This window comes from Ictalurus punctatus, chromosome 23 (assembly GCF_001660625.3).
Source record: "Ictalurus punctatus breed USDA103 chromosome 23, Coco_2.0, whole genome shotgun sequence".
Classification (NCBI taxonomy): Eukaryota; Metazoa; Chordata; class Actinopteri; order Siluriformes; family Ictaluridae; genus Ictalurus; species Ictalurus punctatus.
Genome location: NC_030438.2, coordinates 8,757,754 through 8,781,757, shown reverse-complemented (window position 1 = coordinate 8,781,757; position 24,004 = coordinate 8,757,754). Strand labels below are relative to the sequence as shown.

Genomic DNA, 24,004 nt, shown 5'->3' with positions numbered 1-24,004 from the left:
TCATCCTGGCACCGGTCAACAAGGATTAAACCTGAACCTGAATAACAGGAGAGTTAGAAATCATACCCGTAAATGTGAGATGTTTTGTTAATAATATTATTATTATTATTATTATTATTATTATTATTATTATTATTATTATTTAAATATCAGTAATAAGACAAATTTACTAGCCACTTTATCTGAAAGTCAATCATTCATAAACAAGCATAAATAATTTTTAATCAACCTGCAATATTAAAATGAAACCCACGAGTGGAAAGTCCAGCTATAGTGGCTCAAAATAAATGAATATGATCGTATATATTTTCCCAACAAGCAGCATTTTCCCAGTATTGGGTTTCCACCAGGTTCCTCCAACAAACATGTAGGTAGGTGGATTGGTTACTCTAAATTGCCCCAGGCGTGAAAGAGGTGTGTGTGTGTTCAGGGTATTTATTCTGCCTTGTGTTGTGCCCAGTTCCTGGGATAGGCTCTGGATCTTGATCAGTATAAAGATGAATGAATAAATGAATGAATGATTCATATCTAATCTAACCTGATATGAATGAAACACCACAGCACTGATCATGTTTCTCCATGTATACATTCAATTGCAAGTTTATTAGCAGCCATTTATTAACGGCCAGAGACCTTCATGAGTGTCAGACCCCCATAAAGTGAACTATAGGCCTGTCTCAAAATATTTCCATTCATTTATATTTTCCTAAAGCTGCCTAAACAGCAAAACGACACCCAACTTCCTTCTCGCACTAATCTGCTTCATGAGTCACTCATCAACGCTTCACCACCTGTAAAAACACGTGTTGTAGACGTGCACACGTACAGGTTTATACACAGCTGCGTACTTAACATCTCAACCTAACATGACAGCAGCGCACACAGGCAATGGAGGGACCGGTCTGTTTCTGACCAATCACAAGCCGCGATTCACTACTTCCGCGTTTCCAAGCCAACCAATCACAGCGCGGTCCATCGGCGCCGCAGAGTTTCACAGAAACCGTTCAGTGGGTGAAGAAAAACAATAGTGGGAACATTTCGGTGTTTTTTTTTAATTAATTTGGAGCATTTGTTGTGATGGAAGAGGAGAAGAAGCAGACGTCTGAAACGATCTCCGATAATGCTCTGATGATTGTAAAGGAAGTGTAGCGTTTGCGGTTTTAATGCCTTTGATGAATTGCAGCAACAGAACATAACATTAGCCATCATTAGCTGTTTATAATAAACAGTGCAGCTGTTTGTTTTTAAAAACATTTTATTATTTTTTCTCATCACAATGAGGTTGTCGTCGGTTTTTTTGAACATCTCTGCAAAAATTGAGTATTACTCCAGATTTTCACCATCTCCTCTCTCCATCAAGCAGTTCCTGGAGTTTGGTAAGTTATATTTTATTGCATTAATGAGGATGTATAAATATGTGAATATATAATACGTTTTATATTCGCATATTTATACATCCTCATTAATGTATAAATAATAAATGTAGAAATATATAAATGTATATAAATATCGTATCCTGTCCTGCTTTATCCTAAATAGGCTTTACAGAACAAGACCTCCTGACATAATATCTACTTCCTGTGCGCTTTATAGTGCACTAGATGTCCAATAGTTTACTAGTGAACCATTTTGAGATTCAGATTAGACTCTGATTCTGATCTAAATTTCACCAGGATGCTTTATGGCAGCTAGGGTTTGACAAATTTGTGATATTGCTAAAAGTTTTCATTTAACCTTCTTAAATATATATTTTGTAGTCCACCATGCTTTTATAAAATGCCAGTGCTGTTTTCCATTCTTAGAAAATCTAAATACAATCACTTATATTGTGTATTGTAAAAAGAATAGCTATTAAATTAGCATGATCTGATCTTTTTTTTCTGTTTATTTGTTTTTGTCATATTGTCCAGCCCTGATGTTAAATTCTTGATTCTGATTGGTCAGAATATGTTGATGTATTATAGTTCATATTAATATAATATTATGGCTGGGTGATATGACAAAAATATCATATTGTGATACTTGAGGGCATTTCTACGATACATGATGCGTATCACAATATGTAATTTAGTTAACAAACTATCTATAAAAAACAGTAGTAAAATAACTGTGAAATCAACGGCATCTGTTCAGTACCATTTAATTTTTAATTAGTAAAAACGTTTTAAAAAATCACCATACCAACGATATCTCAGAAAAGTGTATCGCGTAATCATTTATCACAATACCAATATTATATCGATAGAGTTGCAATCAAAATGATTCAACCTGCATTGCAACTCAATTTTTTGTCAGAATGTACAGAGTTTCAGCTGTTTGCGATGGAAAAAATATAACAAAAGCAATTTAAAAAGTTCGACACAACAAATGCTTCAAATGGTTTCCACAAATTCAACCGAAAATGCAATTTATTTCTCTTACTCAACTTCTCAACTTACTTCTCTAGTCTCAAAATTATTCACCCCCCTGAATAGAATCCCTCACAACAGCACAAATATGCAAAACTGGTGTTGTCTCAAGCACACCTGAGGCAATTAATCAAGGGCTTCATTAGTTGCACCACTTGTGCTTGAAACATCTGAACTGGCTAGGGGCAGAAATCGTATGAAATACCTGGATGGAGCAGAAAAAGGAAGCTGTTGACGGCTGCAAGCAGATTTGTGAGAATGCAGGTTGTGAAAAACCCTCGAGTGACTGCAAAAGACCTGCAGTAAGACTTATTGCAACATGCACTTTGGTTTCAGTGAGCACAGTAAGGCGCATACTAAACACAGAAGGTTTGCATGCCAGAACTCCAAGACATTCACCACTACTGACCCAACCGCACAAGAAAAAAAGTCACCCAAAATCACATAAATAATCCACAGAAGATTTGGGGTTCTGTTCTGTGGAGCGATGAAACAAAACCGGAACTGTTCAGCACGATGGATCAGCGGTATGTCTGGAGGAAGAAGAATGAAGAAAGAACACTCTGTCCACAGTCAAGCATGGTGGTGGCTCGGTGATGCTCTGAGGCTGCTTTGCATCCTCTGGCACTGGAAACCTGCAGCGTGTGGAAGGCGAGATGGATTCATTGAAGTATCAGGAAATCCTAGGAGAAAACGTCACGCCGTCTGTTAGGAAGCTGAAGCTCGGGCATCATCGGACCTTCCAACAGAACAATGATCCCAAGCATACCTCAAATTCCACCAAGGCTTGGTTGCCGATGTAGTTCTGGAAGATTCTACAGGGCCATCACAGTCACCTGACTTGAACCCCAGAGAAAATCTCTGGTGGGATTTGAAGAAGGTGTTTGCAGCACGCAAACCCAAGAATATTACTGAACTGGAGGCCACTGCTCATGAGGAACTGCATCTGAATTTTAATTCAGTTATGAATTTATAATCATGTAGTAATTAAATCTTACGTCTTACACCACAGTGCTGTTGAGTTCTGGATTGTGATTGGTCAGAAGGTGTGGGTTTTATATTCTATAACTGTAAGCACCGCATTAGTGTGTAGAAATCATTGGTAGAATATTTATAGTTAGAGCATTGGGCTCGACGTAATACCAGAATTTATACCAGAATGTTCTCTATGGCCTGATGCTGTTCCTGTTAGCTTCTCTCGGTACCGTTACCTCTGCTTACACATTAGAGCCGTGTGTTTACAGGACAGACCAGTTTGGATATTCTACTCCTTGTTTATGTGGCTTGATTTTTTTTTTGGAGGGGTGGGTGCTCTCCCTGTATGGCCTGTTAGAGCTCATGGGTTTACAGTTACAGGAGATTTGCTCTGTTTATTTGACCCGTATTGTTCTCCAGAGCTCAGTGATGAAAGCCCCTGATAAAGACTCTATTTATCCTGAACACCAAGCTCCAGTTTTCAACTGTGTTTAATGACCGGTAAATCAAGGTCAGGCTTGGACTTATGAGATAACAAATTGGACTTTTGCAGTGCATAACAACGATATTTATTTTGACACGTAAAACTCTCAGGACACATTGACATGTTTTGCGTTTCCTAACTCATAACTCCATTAGCTTCAATGTAATTATTAAATAATTCATTACAGCCTCTGATTACAGTCCGTACTAAGCCGAGAGTGTAATGTTTAAGTGTTTGAACTCGTTTGTGAGGTTAGGTTTGTTGGCACGTTTTCGTAGTTAAAACGGACACCTTCTCACTGCTCGTGTATTATATGAAAAACGATTCAGAGGCAGGGCTACAAGTGATGTCACAAAACAAGCTCCAGGGCTGGCTTCGAGCCAGTCACGTCAGAAATGCAAACGATTTAGAGGAAGATGTGTGACTTGGAGCTCTGGAAGTTTTAGTCGTTTATTTGCATAGAAAAGGAAAAGGTTAACGAGTTATCATTTGTCCTGTGAATAAATGAACACTTTGGGTTAAAGTGTTTTTGCATGTTTTTGCTGGTTTAAAGGTCGATGAAATAGGAATCCTGATGTGTTCCTTCTCAGCACAAGCACGCTTACGGGTTGTTCCCGTCGAGTTTATATCGCTATACAGACGAGCAGTACACCAAGCTGAAGTTTTGTACGCCGTTCTTGTCTTCTTAGTGTCTTTATTTCTGTGTTTTTTTTTTTTTTTTTTTTGTTCCCCCATTATGATCCAACTTTTCTGCTCTAAACCGGAATATTTGCGGCGTTTATAATGATTATTCATGTTCCTGTGGAAAAAGCCTCTCTCCTGGAAGTCTGTGTTTAAGTTAGAGCTCTGTGGCCATTTTATTCATCCTCTGCCTGATGTATAATTAATGTGTGTGTGTGTGTGTGTGTGTGTGTGTGTGTGTGTGTGTGTGTGTGTGTGTGTACGTGCCACTCGTCACATCCAGCTCTTGTTTAAACATGGTTCTGACACCAAAAACATTGCAGAACAAAGAGTACTGGAAATGGTTGAATGAGTTTATATTGAACTAATTCTCTCTCTCTCTCTCTCTCTCTCTCTCTCATTAGATGAACACATTTTTTTTTAGTTAAACCTCAGTGTGCTGAGTCAGCGGTCAAGCTGCAGGGGACATCCGTGTGTGTGTGTGTGTGTGTGTGTGTGTGTGTGTGTGTGTGTGTGTGAGTTGTGTCCTATAAATGACAGAGCATGGAAAGGAAAAATTTCCACCATGCTGTAGTGTAACTCTTCATCTATTAAAAAATGCATTTAGTGCATGTTGTTGTTTACGTTTTTCTGTACTAGACTGTAATATAGCTGTGTGTTTTTGTGTGTCTCTGTTTGGTTTCTGGAAGCTTTCATCCGAATATTTCTTGGCGTCGGATCACAGGATTAATGAACCGACACATCATGCATTTTTATGTATATAGTTGCGTTGTGAAACATGCTAGTTCCTGTTCTCACTTACGTTATAGCAGCTATAAACGGTCGTTCCCTCGCCAGCCGTCTGTCTCTCTCTAGAAAGAGATAAACTACTCTGTCCTGAAGATGTCGGAAAACTTCAAAGTTACAGCTTTACCTCTGACTGTTACACAGCGCTGACACTGGAGACTCCTTCCTTTAATGTTTAATAAAAAAAAATTTTAAAGTCTCATTTCTTTAAGAAAACTTCACAACCACTTCAATAGTTTTTAACAGTCCGTTTACGTATGCCGTACAAGACCTTGTAAATGAGCTGTTACTATAGAAACTGCAACATTTTACGATGCATTCGTATTTTTGATTTAACACGATTGTTTTCCTGTAAGTCATGATGGTGTCCGTGATTTCATGCACCTGCGATTTGCAGTTGCACTACTGACAGAGAAGATTAATCAACAACGTCTGACCAATCAGAATCCAGAATTCAGCAGCGCTGTGGTGTAGAAAGCATTACTATGTGGTGTAAATAATAAATAATGTTTGATAAAGCTAGCATTTATTAATATGAAAGAGAAAATATTTAACTCTTTTTGCATGGTGTTTTTTGCATGGTGAAAATTTAATTTATCTCAATTTTTTTTGATGGGGAAATTATACAAAAAGACTGTTTTCCTATGTAACTTGGAAAAAATGGGAGCTTTAACTTTGATATAATAAAAAAAAAAAAGAATAAAACATGTCACATGACCAGGAAGTACTGTTTGCAGTTTCTTTACTGCAGTCACATGGCATGGTGAGAGCCCTCCGATGGGGACCTTCAAAATGTGATTAATCTTCAGGCACAATTACTTAAAGGAAAGAATTGAACACTATCTGAGATAAGTTAACATTTATTTTCTGTCATTTGAACAATATATAACAATATATTTTGAGTATTCTGTTAAATGGTGAAATGGAATCGTCGCCATACGGCAACAACATGCAGTAAAGGCACTATTGTACTGTTTGTGTGTGTGTGCGTGTGCGTGTGTGTGTGTGTGTGTTCATGAACTGAAACAGGCGTACATAGCAAACCAGACTCGAGACTTCTCTAATAGTATATTTACAATTTTTCACTTTCACAGTAGGAAGTTGCTGTCATTTCAGACATTTTGCTACAGCAAATTGTTTTCGAAATGTTATGTTTTGAGAGAAAGAATTAAAGACACGTCACTCTAAACATGTTTGGATCTAATTTCTGTGTGTGTCGTGAGTGATTAAATCCATCCACATACTTTTTACAACTGTAGTTCCTGTAAAGATGTCATTTTTACATGTTTACTAGGTGGTAAAAAAAACAACAACTCCTCTGCACCTTATAATCTGGAAGAGGCAGTAATTAGAGTAATAACATGCATTGTGTTTATTTATGTGTGTAAAAAGTCATGCAGTAGAGGGTTAACTGCAACTCAGGAATTCTAATTTTGCCGTCCGAATTAAAAAAAAAAAAAAAAAAAAAAACCCGGACAGTTTATAACCAGTGGTTTGTGTGAATCGTGATTTTTGCGACAGCATTTTGGCCTACATTATATAAAACAGTGCGCTTTATGGTCTGAGTCAGCCAGCCTTTGATTTCCTGCAGACATTCAGCTCTTTCAGCTGTTTTTACGTTTCCAGGAAGGGACAATGCGTGTGAGAAAACCTCGTACATGTTCCTGAGGAAGGAGCTGCCAGTGCGACTGGCCAACACCATGAGGGAGGTCAACCTGCTGCCCGACAAACTGCTGGCTCAGCCCTCCGTCCGACTGGTGCAGAAATGGTGGGTGGAACTCAGACTTGTGTGTAACTGAACCTTGCTGCTCCCTGACCTGTGACTGGATGTTGTTATTTTTTAACCCCTCAGGTACATGCAGAGCTTTCTGGAGCTGCTGGATTATGAAAACAGGAGCTCAGACGACCCGCACGCCCTGAACGAGTGAGCATCATCACTTTATCTTTTTCCAGTTTGAGCTCCTGGATGCATGCTTTTAAGTTTCTACGTTTCCAAGTAAGATTTTGCATTCACATCATCCTTTTTTTGTTTTCTTTTCCCCCCACACTTACTTTCAGCCGTTTTTGTATTCCAGAGTGTTTATAAAGCACACCTGAAGTCAGTTTATCAGATCAGTATTTTTAATGAATTGTTGAGTCAGTCTTTCTTCCTTTCTGTCTCGCAGTTTTTCCTGACTCCGCCCAGTCGTCATTAATATTCATAAAGCAGGCGGGTAACGTTGATTTTCCCACCGCCATGCTGAGAGCTCAAATCCGAAAGCGGCGTTTAATTTTCTGTAACGGCTGCAGTTCAGATCGCGGGTTTATATGAATGCACTCGTTCTGATACTTTATCGTTTCTCTAGTAACAGCACATTCTTTGGGACTGAGGGTGGATGCTCGACATAAACAAATGAAATTTTTTATTTATTTTTTTAACTTAAAAAGGAGATGTTTATTAGCATTAAGGAGTCTTCAGTGTCAGATGTAAAGAGGTAAAATTTTGCTTCCGTGCTTTTTTTTTACCTTGTAGCTTCCTGGAGATCCTTATCGAGATCAGGAACAGACACAACGACGTGGTTCCCACCATGGCCCAGGGCGTGATCGAGTACAAGGAGAAGTTCGGCTTCGACCCGTTTGCCAGCTCCAACATTCAGTATTTCCTGGACCGCTTCTACACCAACCGCATCTCTTTCCGCATGCTCATCAACCAGCACAGTACGTTCTTCTACACGCACTTCACGCTCTGCAGCTCAGGAGGTTCCCAGGACAGGGATTCTCGACAGGAACTCAAGACATGATGTTTAAATGTTTAAAACTCTCCTCTTGGAAACTGGTTCTGCTTCTATCACGTTTAACTATTTGGGTGGAATTAGCTGCACTGGCCTTAAAGTCGCATCTTTCTGCTTTAAAACGGAGGCTTTCTCAGTAATTCTGTATCGTTTGATGGCGGGGCTACATGTGAGCTCGATGTGTGATGTCACAAAATAGGCAGGAACCAATCAGGTGTGATGTGCAAATTATTCAGATCTAAACACTGACGGTGTCGTTCTCCGATTCTAACCTAGTATCTTTCTGAGTTATGGCAGATGACATCGGAGGCGATAAATTAATCTGTTTGAGTTGACTCCGCCTTCTGTTTTGCATTTCATACAGGTAGACGTGCCCCAAATTGCGTGTTCATTAACTAGCTCTAGAATATTGATTGAGTTCATTATTAGCTACAGTAATCTAGCTAGGGCTAGAGATGAGCACATTTTGTTGTTGTTATGGTAACGCTATATTCTTCCAGGTCGTATAACCTTGAGCAAAACGACAATGTAAGTCAAAGCTTGGATACCGAGATCCCGACAAGTGAGTTAGCTTACTAGCAGCTAGCTAACCTGCGTAACGTCTGTATGAAGATAAAGGTGTAAAGATGTCTGTAGGTTATTTTTTGTTGTTGTTTTTGGCGTTAATAAACGTATTAAAGAAGAACTCCGTTGTTGGTTTCAGCTCTCCTGTTCGGTAACGACACGAACCCAGCGCACCCCAAACACATAGGCAGCATCGATCCCGCTTGCAACGTCGCCAACGTGGTTAACGGTGAGCCGCGATTCGATCTTTTCTTCTCTGTTACACGGTTTTATCCCCATCTAGTCGGTGCTGGTGTGTTTACACGTCCTGCATTCGGGTTCCAGATGCGTACGAGATGGCTAAGATGCTGTGCGAGCAATACTACCCCACCGCCCCGACGCTGAAGATCAAGGAGTTTAACGGTAATCATTCACTCATAAATCACACTGTTCTACGATTAATAGAGAATAATTGAGCGACGTCGAATGCAAAATAGGGGCGGAAACGATGGTTGGATGATTCCATGATTGCGCTACTGTTTAGCTCTTGTATATCTTTACATTTTTTATCAAAACTTTTAAGAAGGTTATACTAAGGTTAAAAAAGCTGATTTTCAGAAGGTAATAGTTTGTAATAGTTTTATTTTGTGTTCATTCGCAGAAGTCTGCCCATCAATCATGGTTTTTAATTTGCACATTTAAACGACGCAACTCTATTCGCCTCGACTCCGCTCGGTGTCTATATTTTCAAGTAGAAACGCCACGAGGTTTAATATGAAAAACGCTAGTGCATTTTTTTTTATTATTATTATTATTATTTCTTTTTACAACTGGCATTAATGTTCAATATAAACTAACTAAATAGCGTTCAGGTCCAGTTGTTGCTATGGTAATGTTTGTCTTTCTCTTCCCCTCTCAGCTAAAGCTCCAGACAAGCCCATCCAGGCCGTATACGTGCCGTCTCATCTGTTCCACATGCTGTTCGAACTCTTCAAGGTAAAACCCACAAACATGGTTTTATGAGCTGCATCAGAGCCATTAAACATCGTCTTTATCTCCGCCGTAATCGTCAGACATTATCGCTCTTTAACCTTTGTACTGTCAAATTATATTTACTGTACAGTAGATTATTACAGCGGGCCACAGGTCGTCAGAATAAGAGCGGATTCTGCTGAGCCAAGAGTTGTTTAATTGATGATCGAGGTCATGAAGCGTAACTTATGGTGCCTTCGGTCCCCAAACAAGTTCTAAAAACTTTCTCTTTTTTTTTTCTTCTTTTTTTTTTTTTGGAATGAACCTTCTATTTTGCATGATTTACATGATTTAAAACTGAGTTATTTCATTCTTTGTACATTTTTTCCTGCTTTGCATGAAAGTCGTCTCGTTGCGGCTAAGATGAAGCTCCAGAACTTAAAAAATGAATAGATCCATTAATATAGAATTAGATTACTGAATTAATAGATGATTAGATTTTTCCATGATGTGTCCACACCCAAAAGGTTTTCAGGACCGTGGGGATCCCTCGCGTCTGTTTTTATTAAAAATAATTTTTAAAAATGTATTAAACCATGGCTTAGCTGGTGTTAGTGGGTGTGGCCTAATATTGTAATGAGTATGCTTGATTGACAGCTCAGTACACAAGACCAGCATTAACTTCACAGCTTGTTAAAACTTTAGTGTGTGTGTGTGTGTGTGTGTGTGTGTGTGTGTGTGTGTGTGTGTGTGTAGAATGCAATGCGAGCCACAGTGGAAAATTATGAAGAAAATAAAGATGATCTTCCACCTATTAAGGCAAAAGTGACCTTGGGGAAGGAGGATCTCTCTATAAAGGTCAGTAACAGAATTTCACTGTTCTGAGGAAAATATACATCACTCATCACAGGTAGCCGGCTAACTCCTCGCTAACAAATACGAACGCAGAGGCACCCGTGTTTTTTCCCCCCACTCTGTAGCTAAAAGTCAAAAAATTACATACTTCCAAGTACAGTAACACGTGTGTGTGTGTGTGTGTGTGTGTGTGTGTGTGTGTGTGTGTGTGTGTGTGTGTGTGTGTGTGTGTGTGTTTTCTCTAGATCAGTGACCGGGGTGGAGGCGTACCTCTGAGGAAGATCGACAGGCTGTTTAATTACACCTACTCCACCGCCCCATCCCCCAGTTTAAACTCCAAACGGGTTCCACTGGTAAGAACAGTGCAGCGATCATAAACTCGCAGTAAACTACAACTCTTTACCAGCGAACATACACTTCCTTCTGTAGCTGCACGATAGACGCACCTAATAAAATGCCGCTTCGTCATATAAGCATGCGAGGATGTCTCATTATTCAGCGTAACTCCTCCCCCTCGCTGTGTCCAGGCTGGATTTGGTCACGGTTTGCCGATCTCCAGACTCTATGCTCGATATTTTCAGGGAGATCTGCAGCTCTACTCAATGGAAGGCGTTGGCACGGATGCGGTCATCTACCTGAAGGTCAGTGCCGCGCCACGCCGCGTGTAATCACCACAACAACACGTGGCCTGATTTAAGGGGAAGTCTTTACACATCAGCTGCTTCTCTGATTTTAAGACTTACAAGGTCTGTTCTTTACAGAGACTAATTAAATTCATATTCTAGTTCTAGAAATGAAATCTTTAGTTTACGATGTTTCACTCATTTTGTAATACGGTAAGGTAATTTTTAAGCGAGTTTAGAATCGGACTACTATTGATTCAGCTATGCACTATAATAATAATAATAATAATAATAATAATAATAATAATAGAATTGGGTGTTATTCAATTTTAAATGTACAAATTTATCCCAATTGAGCGAGCCAGTGGTGATGGTGGTGAGGAAAAACTCCCTGAGATGTTAAGAGGAAGAAACCTTGAGAGGAACCAGACTCCGAAGGGAACCCATCCTCATCTGGGTAACAACAGATAGTGTGAAAAAGTTCATTATTGACTTATATGAAGTCTGTATGGCGTTAGGAGTAGCCGTAGTCCCAGCAGTCTGGAATTGGAGTAGATTAGAGCTCCATCCAGAGGCAGGAGATCAGAAACGGACCAGGCAGGTCCGGAGAGCAGAAAGGATCAGGATCTCTAGTATCTCCATAAAATCGTGTGTGGCTCGGCAGAAGGAGAGAGGGAGAGAAAAGATTATTAGGACTGTGCTTAGCGTAACAGAAAGTGTAGTCAGGGTAGGCTTGAGTAATCAAATAAGTTTTAAGCCTAGACTTAAACACTGAGACTGTGTCTGAGTCCCGAACACTAATTGGAAGACTGTTCCATAACAGTGGGGCTCTATAAGAGAAAGCTCTTCCCCCCTGCTGTAGCCTTCACTACTCGAGGTACCGTCAAATAGCCTGCACCTTTTGATCTAAGTAGGCATGGCAGATCATAGAAAACCAAAAGGTTGCTTAGATACTGTGGCACGAGACCATTTAGTACTTTATAGGTTAGTAAGAGTATTTTATAATCAATGCGAGATGTCACTGGGAGCCAGTGCAGTGTGGTTAAGATCGGGGTGATATGGTCATATCTTCTGGTTCTAGTTAGAACTCTAGCAGCTGCATTCTGGACTAACTGGAGTTTGTTTATGTTCCTACTGGAACATCCAGCCAGTAAGGCATTACAGTAATCTAATCTAGAGATGACGAATGCATGAACTAGTATTTCTGTATAATGTAGCGACATATTTCTTATCTTAGAAATATTTCTGAAATGAAAGAAGTCTATCCTATTGTAGTAATATTATCTACATGAGCATCAAATGAAAGACTGGGGTAAGTAATAACTCCAAAGTCTTTTACTGCTGCACACGATGAAACAGAAAGAACATCCAGAGTTACTATGTAGTCAGAAAGATTACTTCTAGCTACATGTGGTCCTAGTACAAGTTCTTCTGTCTTATCAGAATAATCTTCCAACGTCTAATGTCCTTTACACATTCCTCAACTTTACAAAGCTACTGTCTGTCCTCCGGCTTCGCTGAAACATACAGCTGTGTATCATCAGCATAACAGTGGAAGCTAATTCCATGTTTACGAATAATTTGACCCAGAGGTAGCATATATAAAGTAAAAAGCAGTGGGCCTAAAACAGAACCTTGTGGAACACCAAATTTAACTTCGGTATGCGTGGAGAAGTCTCCATTTACATCTACGAACTGATACCAATCGGTCAAATAAGACCTGAGCCAGGAGAGGACTGTTCCCTTAATACCAACAACGTTTTCTAATCTTTCAAGGAGAATAGTATGATCTATAGTATCAAAAGCTGCACTAAGGTCAAGTAACGCAAGTAACGAGACACAACCCTGATCAGAGGTCAGTAAATCTATGCAAGTATGAGCATAGCGGCTGTGTACAACCTTTTCTAAGACCTTGGAGGTGAAGGGGAGATTTGATATTGGTCTATAGCTGGACAGTTGAGAGGGGTCAAGATCAGGTTTTTTAATCAGGGGTTTAATAACTGCTAATTTAAGTGATTTTAGGTACATAGCCAGTGCTAAGGGAAGAATTGATTTATATTTAAAAGCGGTTCAATTACTCCAGGACAAATCTGTTTAAAGAAACATGTAGGTACAGGATCTAGTATGAAGGTTGATGAATTTGCTGAAGAGATTAATGAAGCTAGTTCGGTCTTTCTAAGAGGAGTAAAACATTCTAAACATTGATCTGATATTGCTATATTATCATCTACAGGGTTAGTTACAATACTGTCTGGTTTTAATTTAATAGCCCGAATTTCACATCTATAAACACTTCTGATCATATTTTATGTTGTGGTATTTTTTCATTAATTCATTTGGTTTGTTATTTATTTATTAACTTATTTACAAGCTGGAAATATATTCAAGAGATGTTTTAATTATTTTTTAGAAACAATTTTTTTCATATTTATTATTGTTCTTAATATTATTAACATTATTCATTATTAAAGCTTTTTCAGTTTACTATGACGACTACTAATTTTTTTAAAAAATTATTAGCTACATATTTTATTTATTTGAGATTTATGTATTTATTTTTTTTATTTATTCATTTGTTAAGCTGGAAAAAAAAGGATTTATGTAATAGTTTAGTTTAGCTAGTTTCATTAATAAAAATTCTTCTCATAAGTGGGGTTTTAAAACAAAACTGTGAGCTGGGAATTTTTTGTGCCAGGATTTCTTATTTTTTTGTACAACCCCTATTCCAAAAAAGTTGGGACGCTGACGGGCATGCAGTATTGATTTTCCGCCCATCTTTACTTCTATAAGACGCTGCGTCTCTAAGATGAACTTTTTATACCCAATCATCTTACTGACCTGTTCTCAGCTAGCCTCCAGCTGTTTCTTTTTACTAACACTTACTCTCCCAACTTTTTTGTGACGTGTTGCGTCCATCGAACTCCAAATTACCTTTATTTTGTTGTTTTGTTTTTTTTTCCGTTAAATCGGTACATTTCCTCAGTTTAAACATTTGATATGTTCTCTACGTTCTAGTGCGAATAACATACGGGTTTGAGATTTGCAAATTATTGCATTCTGTTTTTATTTACATTTTACACAGTGTCCCAAGTTTTTTGGAATTTTGGTTGTAAATCCAGCCACAGGGACTCGGATTCACTCTCTCTCTCTCTCTCTCTCTCTCTCTCTCTCTCTCTCTCACACAAACACTCTCTCACTCTCTTTCTGATGTTCCTCACTCAGGCACTCTCCAGCGAGTCATTTGAGCGGCTGCCAGTTTTTAACAAGTCAGCGTGGCGGCACTATCAGGGAGGCCCGGGGGCAGACGACTGGAGCAACCCGAGCAAAGAGCCGCGGGACGCCTCCAAGTACAAAGCCAAGAGATAAATCCACCACCAACAGTTCACCTATCTGTCTCCTCCCCTCTGCACTCCGAGTGTTCTCTCTGTCTCTCTGTGTGTGTGTGTGTGTGTGTGTGTGTGTGTGTGTGTGTGTGTGTGTGTGTGTGTGTGTGTGTGTGTGTGTGTGTGTGTGTGTGTGTGTGTGTGTGTGTGTGTGTGTGAGAGAGAGAGTGAGAGTACCTCAACACAACCTCTGTGCTTTTCCCCTCTTCTGAAACATCAGTCACAGTGCCCCCTGGTGGTGAGAGAGGGCAGTGCGAAGAGGCCTTGACCTCCTGTCTGCAGTGCCACACAATAATAATAATAATAATAATAATAATAATAGTCACCTCTCTCTAGCTGACCTTAAGAACAGAAAGGGAAAGTAGGGAAGTGTTCCACACCACACACAGAGCATTTCAGTATCTGACGCTGTGAGATTTACAGGGTAAAATATTAGTCGGAACGAGAAAGCCATGAGAGAGCAGAGTATTTAAAGTCTAAAGTACAGGAGTAGATTCTTCAGAAGTCTGATTCAGCAGATATGCACTGATCGATGGTTGTGTGATCGTTATACAGAACTCGATATCGCATTATTCATTTCAGAATAATTTATTAGGATGCAACTCCAAGGGACATGCAAATAGAGCTGTGACTGCCATTTAAAAAAACAACAATAAAGGTTTCAGGGTATTAAAAATAAAAAGGAATATAGCTTCCTGTGAATAATTATTTATAAAATTGTTTACCCATCTGTATGATTCCCCGTTTTTTGTCGTTTTATGTCACAAACATCATCTGAAGTCGAGCGTAAGACATTTAAATGATTCCAAACCACTACCAGCATGCCAGTATGAACAATGCAGCACATGTGTAAAAGATTTTAAAACATGATGGAAACTGGTTTTTGTTTGTGTGTTTTTATTATTTTTTAAAATTATTATTATTATTTTTTTTTATAAATGTCTTGGATTACCAGCATTCCTCATGACGGTGAAGAGCGAACCCCGGCTGCTAGTGAGCATTATGCACAGCTAATCATCACGATATGTTTCGTTTATCGGGACCAACCAATTTTTACGGCTTTTAGGAAACCGTTCCCGTTCATGACCTGCTAAAGGTTCATTGAAGTTATTTAACGTTAACTAGTTAAAAATGTTATGTTATTCCTCTGATTAGCAGAAGCCAGCATGTATGTAGCGAGTCGTTCTTAATAGACGTGCGTTTATACCACAACGCCGTTAAATCCTCCATTCTGATTGGTCCAAAAGTGTTGATTAACTTTCTAACCACATGGCTCCGACGTAGTGTCGGTTTGTCACCGGTTTATATTAACACACTTGTCATAATACATTATCATTTCGATAGCTATGAAAAAAAATATTCTATATTCACATTTACAGAAGGAGGCTCCAGTGCCAGAGACTCTGACATCTGCAGAGCAGAGGAGTTTACGGTTTTGTCGTAACAAGCTGCGTCATTGTTGTTTTTTTTGTTGTTGTTGTTTTGTTTTAGTTTATTGCTGCTTTAATGTCAGTGAGAACAGGAACTAACGTGTTTTGTGAACATTACATGTAACTAAACGGATAAAAAGTATAACGTCGTTCATTAATACGTAAAAAAAAAACAACTTGCTGGCGAACGCTGTGGTATAAGAGGAACAAAGCACTTCTAGGAATAGAATCAACTAAAGAGTGGTTACAATAACAACTGAGAAAACATTCCCACTGGAGAATCAGAGCGCTGGATTTCCCAGCATGCTTTTAGCCAGCGTTAGGCTTCACGTGTTTTCCGATCGTCACAGTTCCCAGTGTTAATTGCGTAAAAGCGCTAAACACAGATCTGAATAATCCACCTGATATTATGCCTTTGTGTTCTTGTGGTTTAAAGTGGTTTATTGTTTCATTCTACTTCAGACTCTAATAAAAGCGTCTCAGCTGCCTCGTTTCGCTGCTTTTCTTTCCAGTCTCATCACTCATCCATCCAGACGCTCCATTTTCGCACTTGTTTATTCTTTAGTCACATTATTATTATTATTATTATTATTATTATTATTATTTTAGCTGCACACAGGTATAAAATAACACATGAACAAAAAAAACACATCCGTACACGGGTTTGTACACAGTGCAACTTTGCATCCAGTGCATTTAATGCGAAATCAGGATCGAGCCTTGCGTTAGCATTAGCATTTACAACACGGCAACGTCAGCGCTAGTGATTTTGTAGTTTAAACGATTAAACATTTTGGCATTTCATCAAGACACGTGAGGTGTCTGTCTGAACGTTACCGCCGAGAATCCCATGTTTCCTCCTGATTTGGAAATTCGATGGCAGATAGAAGCAGCAGGAGGACGCGGAGGTAGCAGTAACAGTATCAGGACAGATGTTGATGCAGATGTTGATGAAGTAACAACAATAAAATTAAAAAAAGAAGCTTTTCTAATTCAAGCCCTGAACAAATGTCAGTAATACATTTATACATTTTTAAAGGAGCAATTTGGACGCAAAAAAAAGCAAGATGAACTTGAATTCCAGGATTGGGTTCAGGTAAGAGGCGTGGCCTGAGGTCTGAAGGTGGGGTTTGTACATTTATAAGTGATTTTTCTTGTTTAATAAAAGCTTCCTGAATTTATAAGCAGCCCCAAAGTGTTGTGAGCGCTATTAATATCGGTTTGGGGCGTGGCCTGTCCATCATTTTTATTTGATTTTTATGTCCTCAGATTAGATTAGATTAGCAAAGCGAGTTAACTCTCTTGCTACGCTCATGCAGCAAAAGCACCAAAGACTCTCTGCTGCTTCTTTCCAAGCATTATTTTTCTTCCTCACATTTAACGTAAGCTCGTATTGTACGACAGGATAAGATGAAACCACAGTTGTAAGGTTTTCTTCCTTTTTATATTTTTTTGTGGGAACTATTGGCAGGTAAGAACCAAGGTGTGTGTATGTGTGAGCGATGAACTGAAGAAAGGTCGCACCACACGAAGCGTAGGATCGGTCCGAGGAATTGACCTAGCTGATCATTTGGATTTCCATAGAGTTAATTTGCACACGGTTGAGAACATCTCCATTCAAGTGTCCGTTTTGGTGAAATGGTGGATTACCGTGACCGTGAAACAGAACTCGGAGCTAAAGAAGCAAACATCAGACAGCGATCATGTCTCGGTCGATCCACTACATCGTGGATGTTTTGTGTTTGTTTTTTGTCTTTTTTTTGTTTGTTTGTTTTTTTTTGTCCAAACTGTTCCTTTAATGATGTGGAGGATTATAACAGACACCATCAAGAAAAATAAATAGCTTAAAGTGTCTCTGTCCTTAAATATGCAGATAAAAACCTCAGACAGAGATGTACAGTACTTTACATGGACAGTCTTTACATTTCAGTCAAACCTGAGCAAGAAAAGGCAAATCACACATACACACACATACACATACACATACACATATACACACACTCATCACCTTCATCTCCTCTCTGCTGAAGCGAATAAATCAATGGCTTTCATATGAACTTGTTAAAATCAGAAAGAGGACACGCTCGATCTGGTATTGCATACAACGTATTTACGCATTTTGTTTTGTTTTTGTTTTCCTGGGAGGAGACTTGTGAAGCTCGTCACTGCTGGAGTGTGCAGGTAATGAAGAAAGGTGTGTGTGTGTGTGTGAGGTGTTTTGGGTGCATGAGTCCTCGCTCCTCGTCCGCGCTCTCACTTCTCGTCCTCATCTCCCTCGCTCATGCTGCTGATGGAGGCCGAGGCGCCTTTGGGAGAAGAGGGAGGCGAGGTTCTCGGCATGGCCCAGCGGGACGGAGGAGACGGAGAGCGGGATGGAGAGAAATCCCTGGGAGGACTGCTGCTGGGAGAACCGCGAGGAGAGAACGCCTGGATCATACGGCCACTGCGGTCCTGAAACATCTGCTTCTGAGAGAGACAGACAGGGTTGATTCTTGAACAGGGTTGAACAGTCATGTAATAACATTTTATAAACATGTTCTTTTGTAACGATTTTATGAAAGTATTTGAGCCACAGCCAGATGAAATTAAACCAACATCACACATCATGTTGCACATTTTTGTCTGGTTAAAATTTTTTATTAAAATGGCAGTGATTCATTTAGGAGCCGAAAGAGTCGACTCTTATGAGTCGAATGGATCTGACTCACGGTAAAGAGACGAAATTCCCGTGAGCAGCTAATATAGTTTATAAAAATATAATAAACACGGCGATTGTTAAATAGAAGACGCGCTCACCCACGTGCCATCGGGACCGAAGAGTTCCAAGAAGTTCCCAATAAACTCGCGTGACTTCTCCTCCCATTTCTGTATAAGGTCGTGGCTCTTCTCCTCCACACGGTACACAAAGTGTTTGGATTTTTCCTCCACCGTCCGCACCTTCTCCTTCATCCTGTCCACCTGGTTCTGCAGACGGTACTTCTTCTCCTGTCCGGATGGTTCCGCATGACGGTTATAACGCAGATGTGTGTATTCAGAATGAAATGTATGTGTGTGGATGTGGATGTGGCGTGTTTACGTTGATGTAGCTGACGTTCAGCTCCTTGGCCGTGTATCCTCGCTCCAGGTTGCGTCGGGCGTAAACGTCGTAATCTCTCACGATACGAGTGATCAGGTCGGACGTGGAAATTCCTTCTGTCCTTTGAGTGGGCACAAACATCCCTGAGACACTCACATGTGTTAGACAAGGCCTGACACACACACATTTAGAAGAAGAAGAAGTTTTCCTCACCTGCCTCCTTTATATGTTTGTACACATCCTCAGATCCAGCCGAGGAGTATGGGATATCATCATGCGCCACAAAGTCGATCTGAGGGACATTTTGTTTTGGTTTTGTATTTGGTTTTTTTTCAGTAATTTATATATATTAAATCTGTCAAAGATTTGAAGCAGTTTGTAATGTTTAAGATGGTTCAGAAACTTCTAATAATCAAATGATGTTTCAGATGCTTGTGAGTTGCAATGCATCTCGCTAGTTTCTATATTTCAGCTTCTATTTAGATTTTTCTGGCCCTGAAATTGGCTCCGCCCCCAGCCAGATTAGATATACTTGGCTCCGCCCCATATCCTTAAAAGGTATACATGCGATTGCTTTTTCGCGCTGTCCTCTTTCAGCTTCACTGTCTCCTCGGCCTTTTATCGTTTCGCTAGAATTCTATTCTTACAGAATTTGTATTATTTTATATTTGTAGACAAATTCTATTCTTGTTTTCTAATACTTTAATACTCCAATGATTGCTTTTTTGATTCATTTGATATGATTTTTGAAAGTTGGTGCTTCTTCTTCGTATTATTGTTATTATTATTATTATTATTATTATTATTATTATTATCATGCAGAAGGTGAAGCTAATGCTTGTCTGTGTTTTACTAACAGTTCACCTTACAGGCCACAGAGGGCGCTAAACATTACAAACCGCTCTTTGAAAGCGTGAAATGAATTGAGCTTCAGCGCTGACCTTGTGTTTCTCCAGGAACTCCGGCGTGAGGGTCCAGGGAGCGTCTCGCACCACCTCGTCCACGTAGCGACAGTGCCGTAACGCTTCGTAACGCTCCTCCTCCGTCATAACCGTGAAGCCCTTGTACTTGTGAGTGAGTTCGTCGCTGCAAACTGCACGTAAATAAAATACACAAAACGTGACACGAGCACGTTGCAGCTGCGCAAAATACACTGTTAGACTGAAGTGTTAACCTCCGACTATCAGGTACGTGTTGGGGAAGAGGTTCTTGGCCTGCATCAGCGCTCGGGCGTGGCCGGAGTGGAAAAGATCAAAAATCCCATCTGCGTAGACGCGCACCGGCCTGTCCACTGCGGAAGAAAGAGGATAACGTTTAAGGATAAGTAGAAAAATTTATTTTTTACGATGTGTGGTTTTTGTCTGTGAGGAAAGTCGTACAGCATAAAAGCTGATGCCTGCGAAAGGAACTGCAATTACAACAAAAACCCTGCCTCGTACCAAATAATGAATCGCTTTGACAGCCCTTTAGAGTTCTTCAACTGTTTCTCTGGTGGAACCCTTAAACTCCTAAAAAAAAAAAAAAAACTTTTACGATTAGGTTTGATTAGTCGACTAGGGAAAAAAGTCCAATCTAAAACTTCCCACGTCCTCTATTGAGGAGCTCAAAGTGTTTATCTACAGTAGAATGCTACAACAGAGGGTTTCCCTTGAGAATGCGAGTATTGGTTCCAAGTGGAACCCGTTTAGGAAGTCTGTACCCTGTAGCTATCTAAAGAACTTTAAAGCTCCTTAAACCCTAACCCTTTTGGCTCACAAGGTTTGGAACTTTTTAAAGGTTTTTTTAATGATCCAGCATTTAAAGGTTCTTTTCTGGCATCACTTTAAAGAACCTCTTCTAAAAAAATTTTTTTAATTCCTTGAGACATCTTTGTAAAGACCCCTGTTTTATTTACATCGGTCATGATTCTCCATCTGTTTGTAGATTTATAAGTGATTAAAGGCTCTGAGGCTCTGAGTCCCTGGTGTGTAAAAGGTTTCATGTGTGAATGGTAGAAATTCTGGTTCACGGTGTGAAAGAGAACCCGGTGCCAATTTCCCTTTGGGCCCCTGAGCGTAGCAGAGCCCGTGTGAAAGCCCTCTGCTCCTGACCTGCAGTAACCTCAGGAGCTGAATCATCTCATTGAAGGGGAGCAGGAGGAGGAGGAGGAGAGGAAAGACAGATGAGAGATAAAGCAGACTGACCGGGAGTGCCACGTCGAGCCTGTTCCACGCTCAGCTTCTCATGGGGCGCTCGACACTCACAACTCGTCTCCTGGGCAAATATGGCGGGTTCTGTGAGAGCCTGGAGAACAAAAACAAGAACGAGTGAGACGAGTGTGTGTGTGTGTGTGTGTGTGTGGGGGGGGGGGCTTGTGAGAAAAAAGAAAGAAAGAAAAAGACAAGAGCGGAGAGGAATGTGAGATTGAAAGAAAGAAGGGAAAAAGTGAGAGAGAGGAAGTGAAAAATTTGTAAGAACAAAAGAGTGAGAATGAAAGCAAGTGTAGAAAAAAAAACAGAACAAGTAAGGGGAAAAATGTGAAAGAAAGTGAAGGTAAGTGAAAGAGAAAAAAATTGAATGAGACAGAAAAAAAGAAATAGAAAGAAATAAAATGTACGTATGAAGGAACAGGTACAAAAGGCAAAAGCAAAAGGAATAAAAAATGGGAAGAGAAGTAAAAAGAGAAAACTAATCAAAGAAGAAAAGGAAAGAAAGTAAAGAAATAGGAGAGAAAGATTAATCGAAAGAGAGAGAGAGAATGAAAGAAAGAATGGTCAAAGCGAGAACATATAAAAGAAAAATGAGAAAAAGATTATGAAGGAAAGAGTAAAAAGAAAATAAAAAGAACTATAGAGATGTTCTTGTGTATCAGTGCATCGGTACACGGGCGTTAAAACATCCGGCTTTAGCCATCTGAGACCGGACCGGGTTCTAACAAAACACTAGAACTTGATCTAGCATTCGAGGGTTACTGGAATTACTACCACATCTGCACTGCAGTCTCCAGGAAGCTTATATGTTTAGGTTTTCCTGATTCTCTGTACGCATGCAGTCATTTGTATTCTTATTCACACACACACACACACACACACACACACACACACACACACACACACACACTGCTGTTTCTGTGTGTCAGCTGTAACAAGACTCTTACAGATCAATAAAGACCATCAAGCAACATCCAGAAAATTCATCCATCCATCCGTCTGTTCACTGACTACAGCCATGAGGATAGAGGAAGGTCTCTCTCTCTCTCTCTCTCTCTCTCTCTCTCTCTCTCTCACACACACACACACACACACACCAGTAATGGGAATTCCTGTTCTTTTCTGGCGTCAGAACACTCGGCGCGGCTCATTACCGAGATTCGGCTCTTTCAAATGATTCATTAAGATTTTTGTTATTGTTGTAGTTACTTTATCTTCGCTTATCGAGCGTTGAAATTGTTCAGTAAAAGTTTCACCCAACAATTCGATTACAACAATAACATCACATTTTTCACTGAGAGTTGAGCGAAGATTTTCACTACAACTCAATCTGTGCCAAACAACTCAGGTGTTCATACGATTCACTGGATGCATTTCAGTCACGGTATTATTATTATTATTATTATTATTATTATTATTTGACTAATCCACTACATATTAGCACCGTATAAGAAAATCACGGATGCTATTAGGATACTGATGAATTTCCACCAAGAATGTCACCAGACGGCTTTTAAGGAACGAGAGAAAGAAGTCGGATCGAGGACTCGACTCCTTCGCAAACGACACATCACTAGTAAGCTAGCTTCAGAAGGAGGAATAAGGAATAGAAATGAAACAGAGATGGGACACACACACACACACACACACACACACACACACACACACACACACACACAAAGTGATGCAAGTGCAAGAGGAGGCACTGCAAATAATTAACACACTTTTATACCTATACTGTATAATAATATCTGAATAATATATTTTGCACTACAACTTCATACTGTGACCATCTGTTTACTCAGGAACTGTCTGGGGAGTGTTGTCTCCAATGCATACACACACAGAGAGAGAGAGAGAGAGAGAGAGAGGGAGAGAGAGAGAGAGTTTTCCATGCATGATGTAATGTAAAATACTGACATGTAGTTCAGATAAGACTCAGAGATCAGTCTCCATGGTTGCAAAAATGAAGTTATAAAAAAATATGCACCGCTCATCATTTTGCACAAGGTGAGAAGGAGAAGCAAAAACAGTAGAGAAGGTCAGACTGCAGTTTTAATGGCAAAGCGCTGAACATCTGGCACATGTGGTGATTAAAGGGACTGTCAGCGGATGTTTGTGACAATATCAAGCTGGGAATGCACTAATTACACCAGTCACACACACACACACACACACACACACAGGGGGCATTATTCAGCTGTTCAGTCCTACCCATGCATACCATGCATAGCAACACCCGGTTACGTCAGACACACACACACACACACACACACACACACAGACAGACAGACAGACAGACACAGACACACAAACACACCGAGCTCCGGTCTCACCGTCCGAGGATGAGGACAGGTGTGTTCCAGCTCCTCCATCTTCACCCGAGGCTCCAGAAACAAAGGCCCACCGATCCACCTGTCTCTGACTCAGCATCAGTATGGAGCTGCTTGAATCCTGTCTCTCCACCGGTGAAGATGCTCTCCACAAAAACCTGATACCTCGAGCTCCGCTCCGCTCCGCTCCCTCACCCACCCTCCTCCTGATCGTCCTCCTGATCGTCCTCCTGATCCTCTTCCTAATCCTCCTCCTGGTCCTCCTCCAGCAAGCGCTGAGAAATCCACAAAGACACAGCTCCTTTCCCCTTTAAATAACACACACACACACACACACACACACACACACACACACACACAGCATCAGCACAACAACAAGGAAACAGGCTGGTGGACCAGTACAAGAGGAAAGCACGGAAACAGCCAATCGGTGCACGCTGATTTGCATACGAGAACGTGATTGGGTGAGCCGGATGTAGCACCATCACTAACCAG

General features: G+C 40.2%; 2 protein-coding genes across 4 annotated transcripts; one reads left to right on the top strand and one right to left on the bottom strand.

Moving 5' to 3' along the window:
* Positions 1-21: 21 nt before the first annotated feature.
* pdk3a (pyruvate dehydrogenase kinase, isozyme 3a) lies at positions 22-16,398 on the top strand. The gene is made up of 11 exons (XM_053674775.1): positions 22-1,376; positions 6,961-7,102; positions 7,187-7,258; positions 7,847-8,031; positions 8,809-8,898; positions 8,994-9,071; positions 9,568-9,644; positions 10,377-10,478; positions 10,721-10,828; positions 11,003-11,116; positions 14,321-16,398. The coding sequence occupies exons 1-11, from the start codon at positions 1,277-1,279 to the stop codon at positions 14,462-14,464; spliced, it is 1,212 nt and encodes a 403-aa protein (XP_053530750.1). The 5' UTR covers positions 22-1,276; the 3' UTR covers positions 14,465-16,398.
* pcyt1ba (phosphate cytidylyltransferase 1B, choline a) lies at positions 16,398-24,004 on the bottom strand. Of its 3 annotated transcripts, none has more exons than XM_017453570.3 (8): positions 23,513-24,004; positions 21,171-21,270; positions 20,162-20,278; positions 19,929-20,080; positions 19,201-19,279; positions 18,988-19,130; positions 18,708-18,896; positions 16,398-18,374 (listed from the first exon to the last, which is right to left on the bottom strand). In XM_017453570.3, the coding sequence occupies exons 1-8, from the start codon at positions 23,549-23,551 to the stop codon at positions 18,165-18,167; spliced, it is 1,029 nt and encodes a 342-aa protein (XP_017309059.1). In that variant the 5' UTR covers positions 23,552-24,004; the 3' UTR covers positions 16,398-18,164. The 3 variants fall into 3 exon arrangements, with proteins under 3 accessions (XP_017309059.1, XP_017309060.1, XP_017309058.1); XM_017453571.3 differs by having other exon boundaries at positions 16,398-18,377; positions 18,988-19,103; positions 23,513-24,003; XM_017453569.3 differs by having other exon boundaries at positions 16,398-18,377; positions 23,513-24,000.

Bases quoted from the DNA above. Each gene is read 5' to 3' on its own strand.
- pcyt1ba (XM_017453569.3), bottom strand. From the start codon at position 23,551: ATGGAGGAGCTGGAACACACCTGTCCTCATCCTCGGACG. The intron at 20,081-20,161 runs GTTAACACTTCA...ATTTACGTGCAG, and splicing joins CACGTACCTGATAGTCGGAG to TTTGCAGCGACGAACTCACT. The intron at 18,897-18,987 runs GTAAACACGCCA...CCATCCGGACAG, and splicing joins TGAACGTCAGCTACATCAAC to GAGAAGAAGTACCGTCTGCA.
- pdk3a (XM_053674775.1), top strand. From the start codon at position 1,277: ATGAGGTTGTCGTCGGTTTTTTTGAACATCTCTGCAAAAATTGAGTAT. The intron at 8,899-8,993 runs GTGAGCCGCGAT...TTCGGGTTCCAG, and splicing joins CGTCGCCAACGTGGTTAACG to ATGCGTACGAGATGGCTAAG. The intron at 10,479-10,720 runs GTCAGTAACAGA...TGTTTTCTCTAG, and splicing joins AGGAGGATCTCTCTATAAAG to ATCAGTGACCGGGGTGGAGG.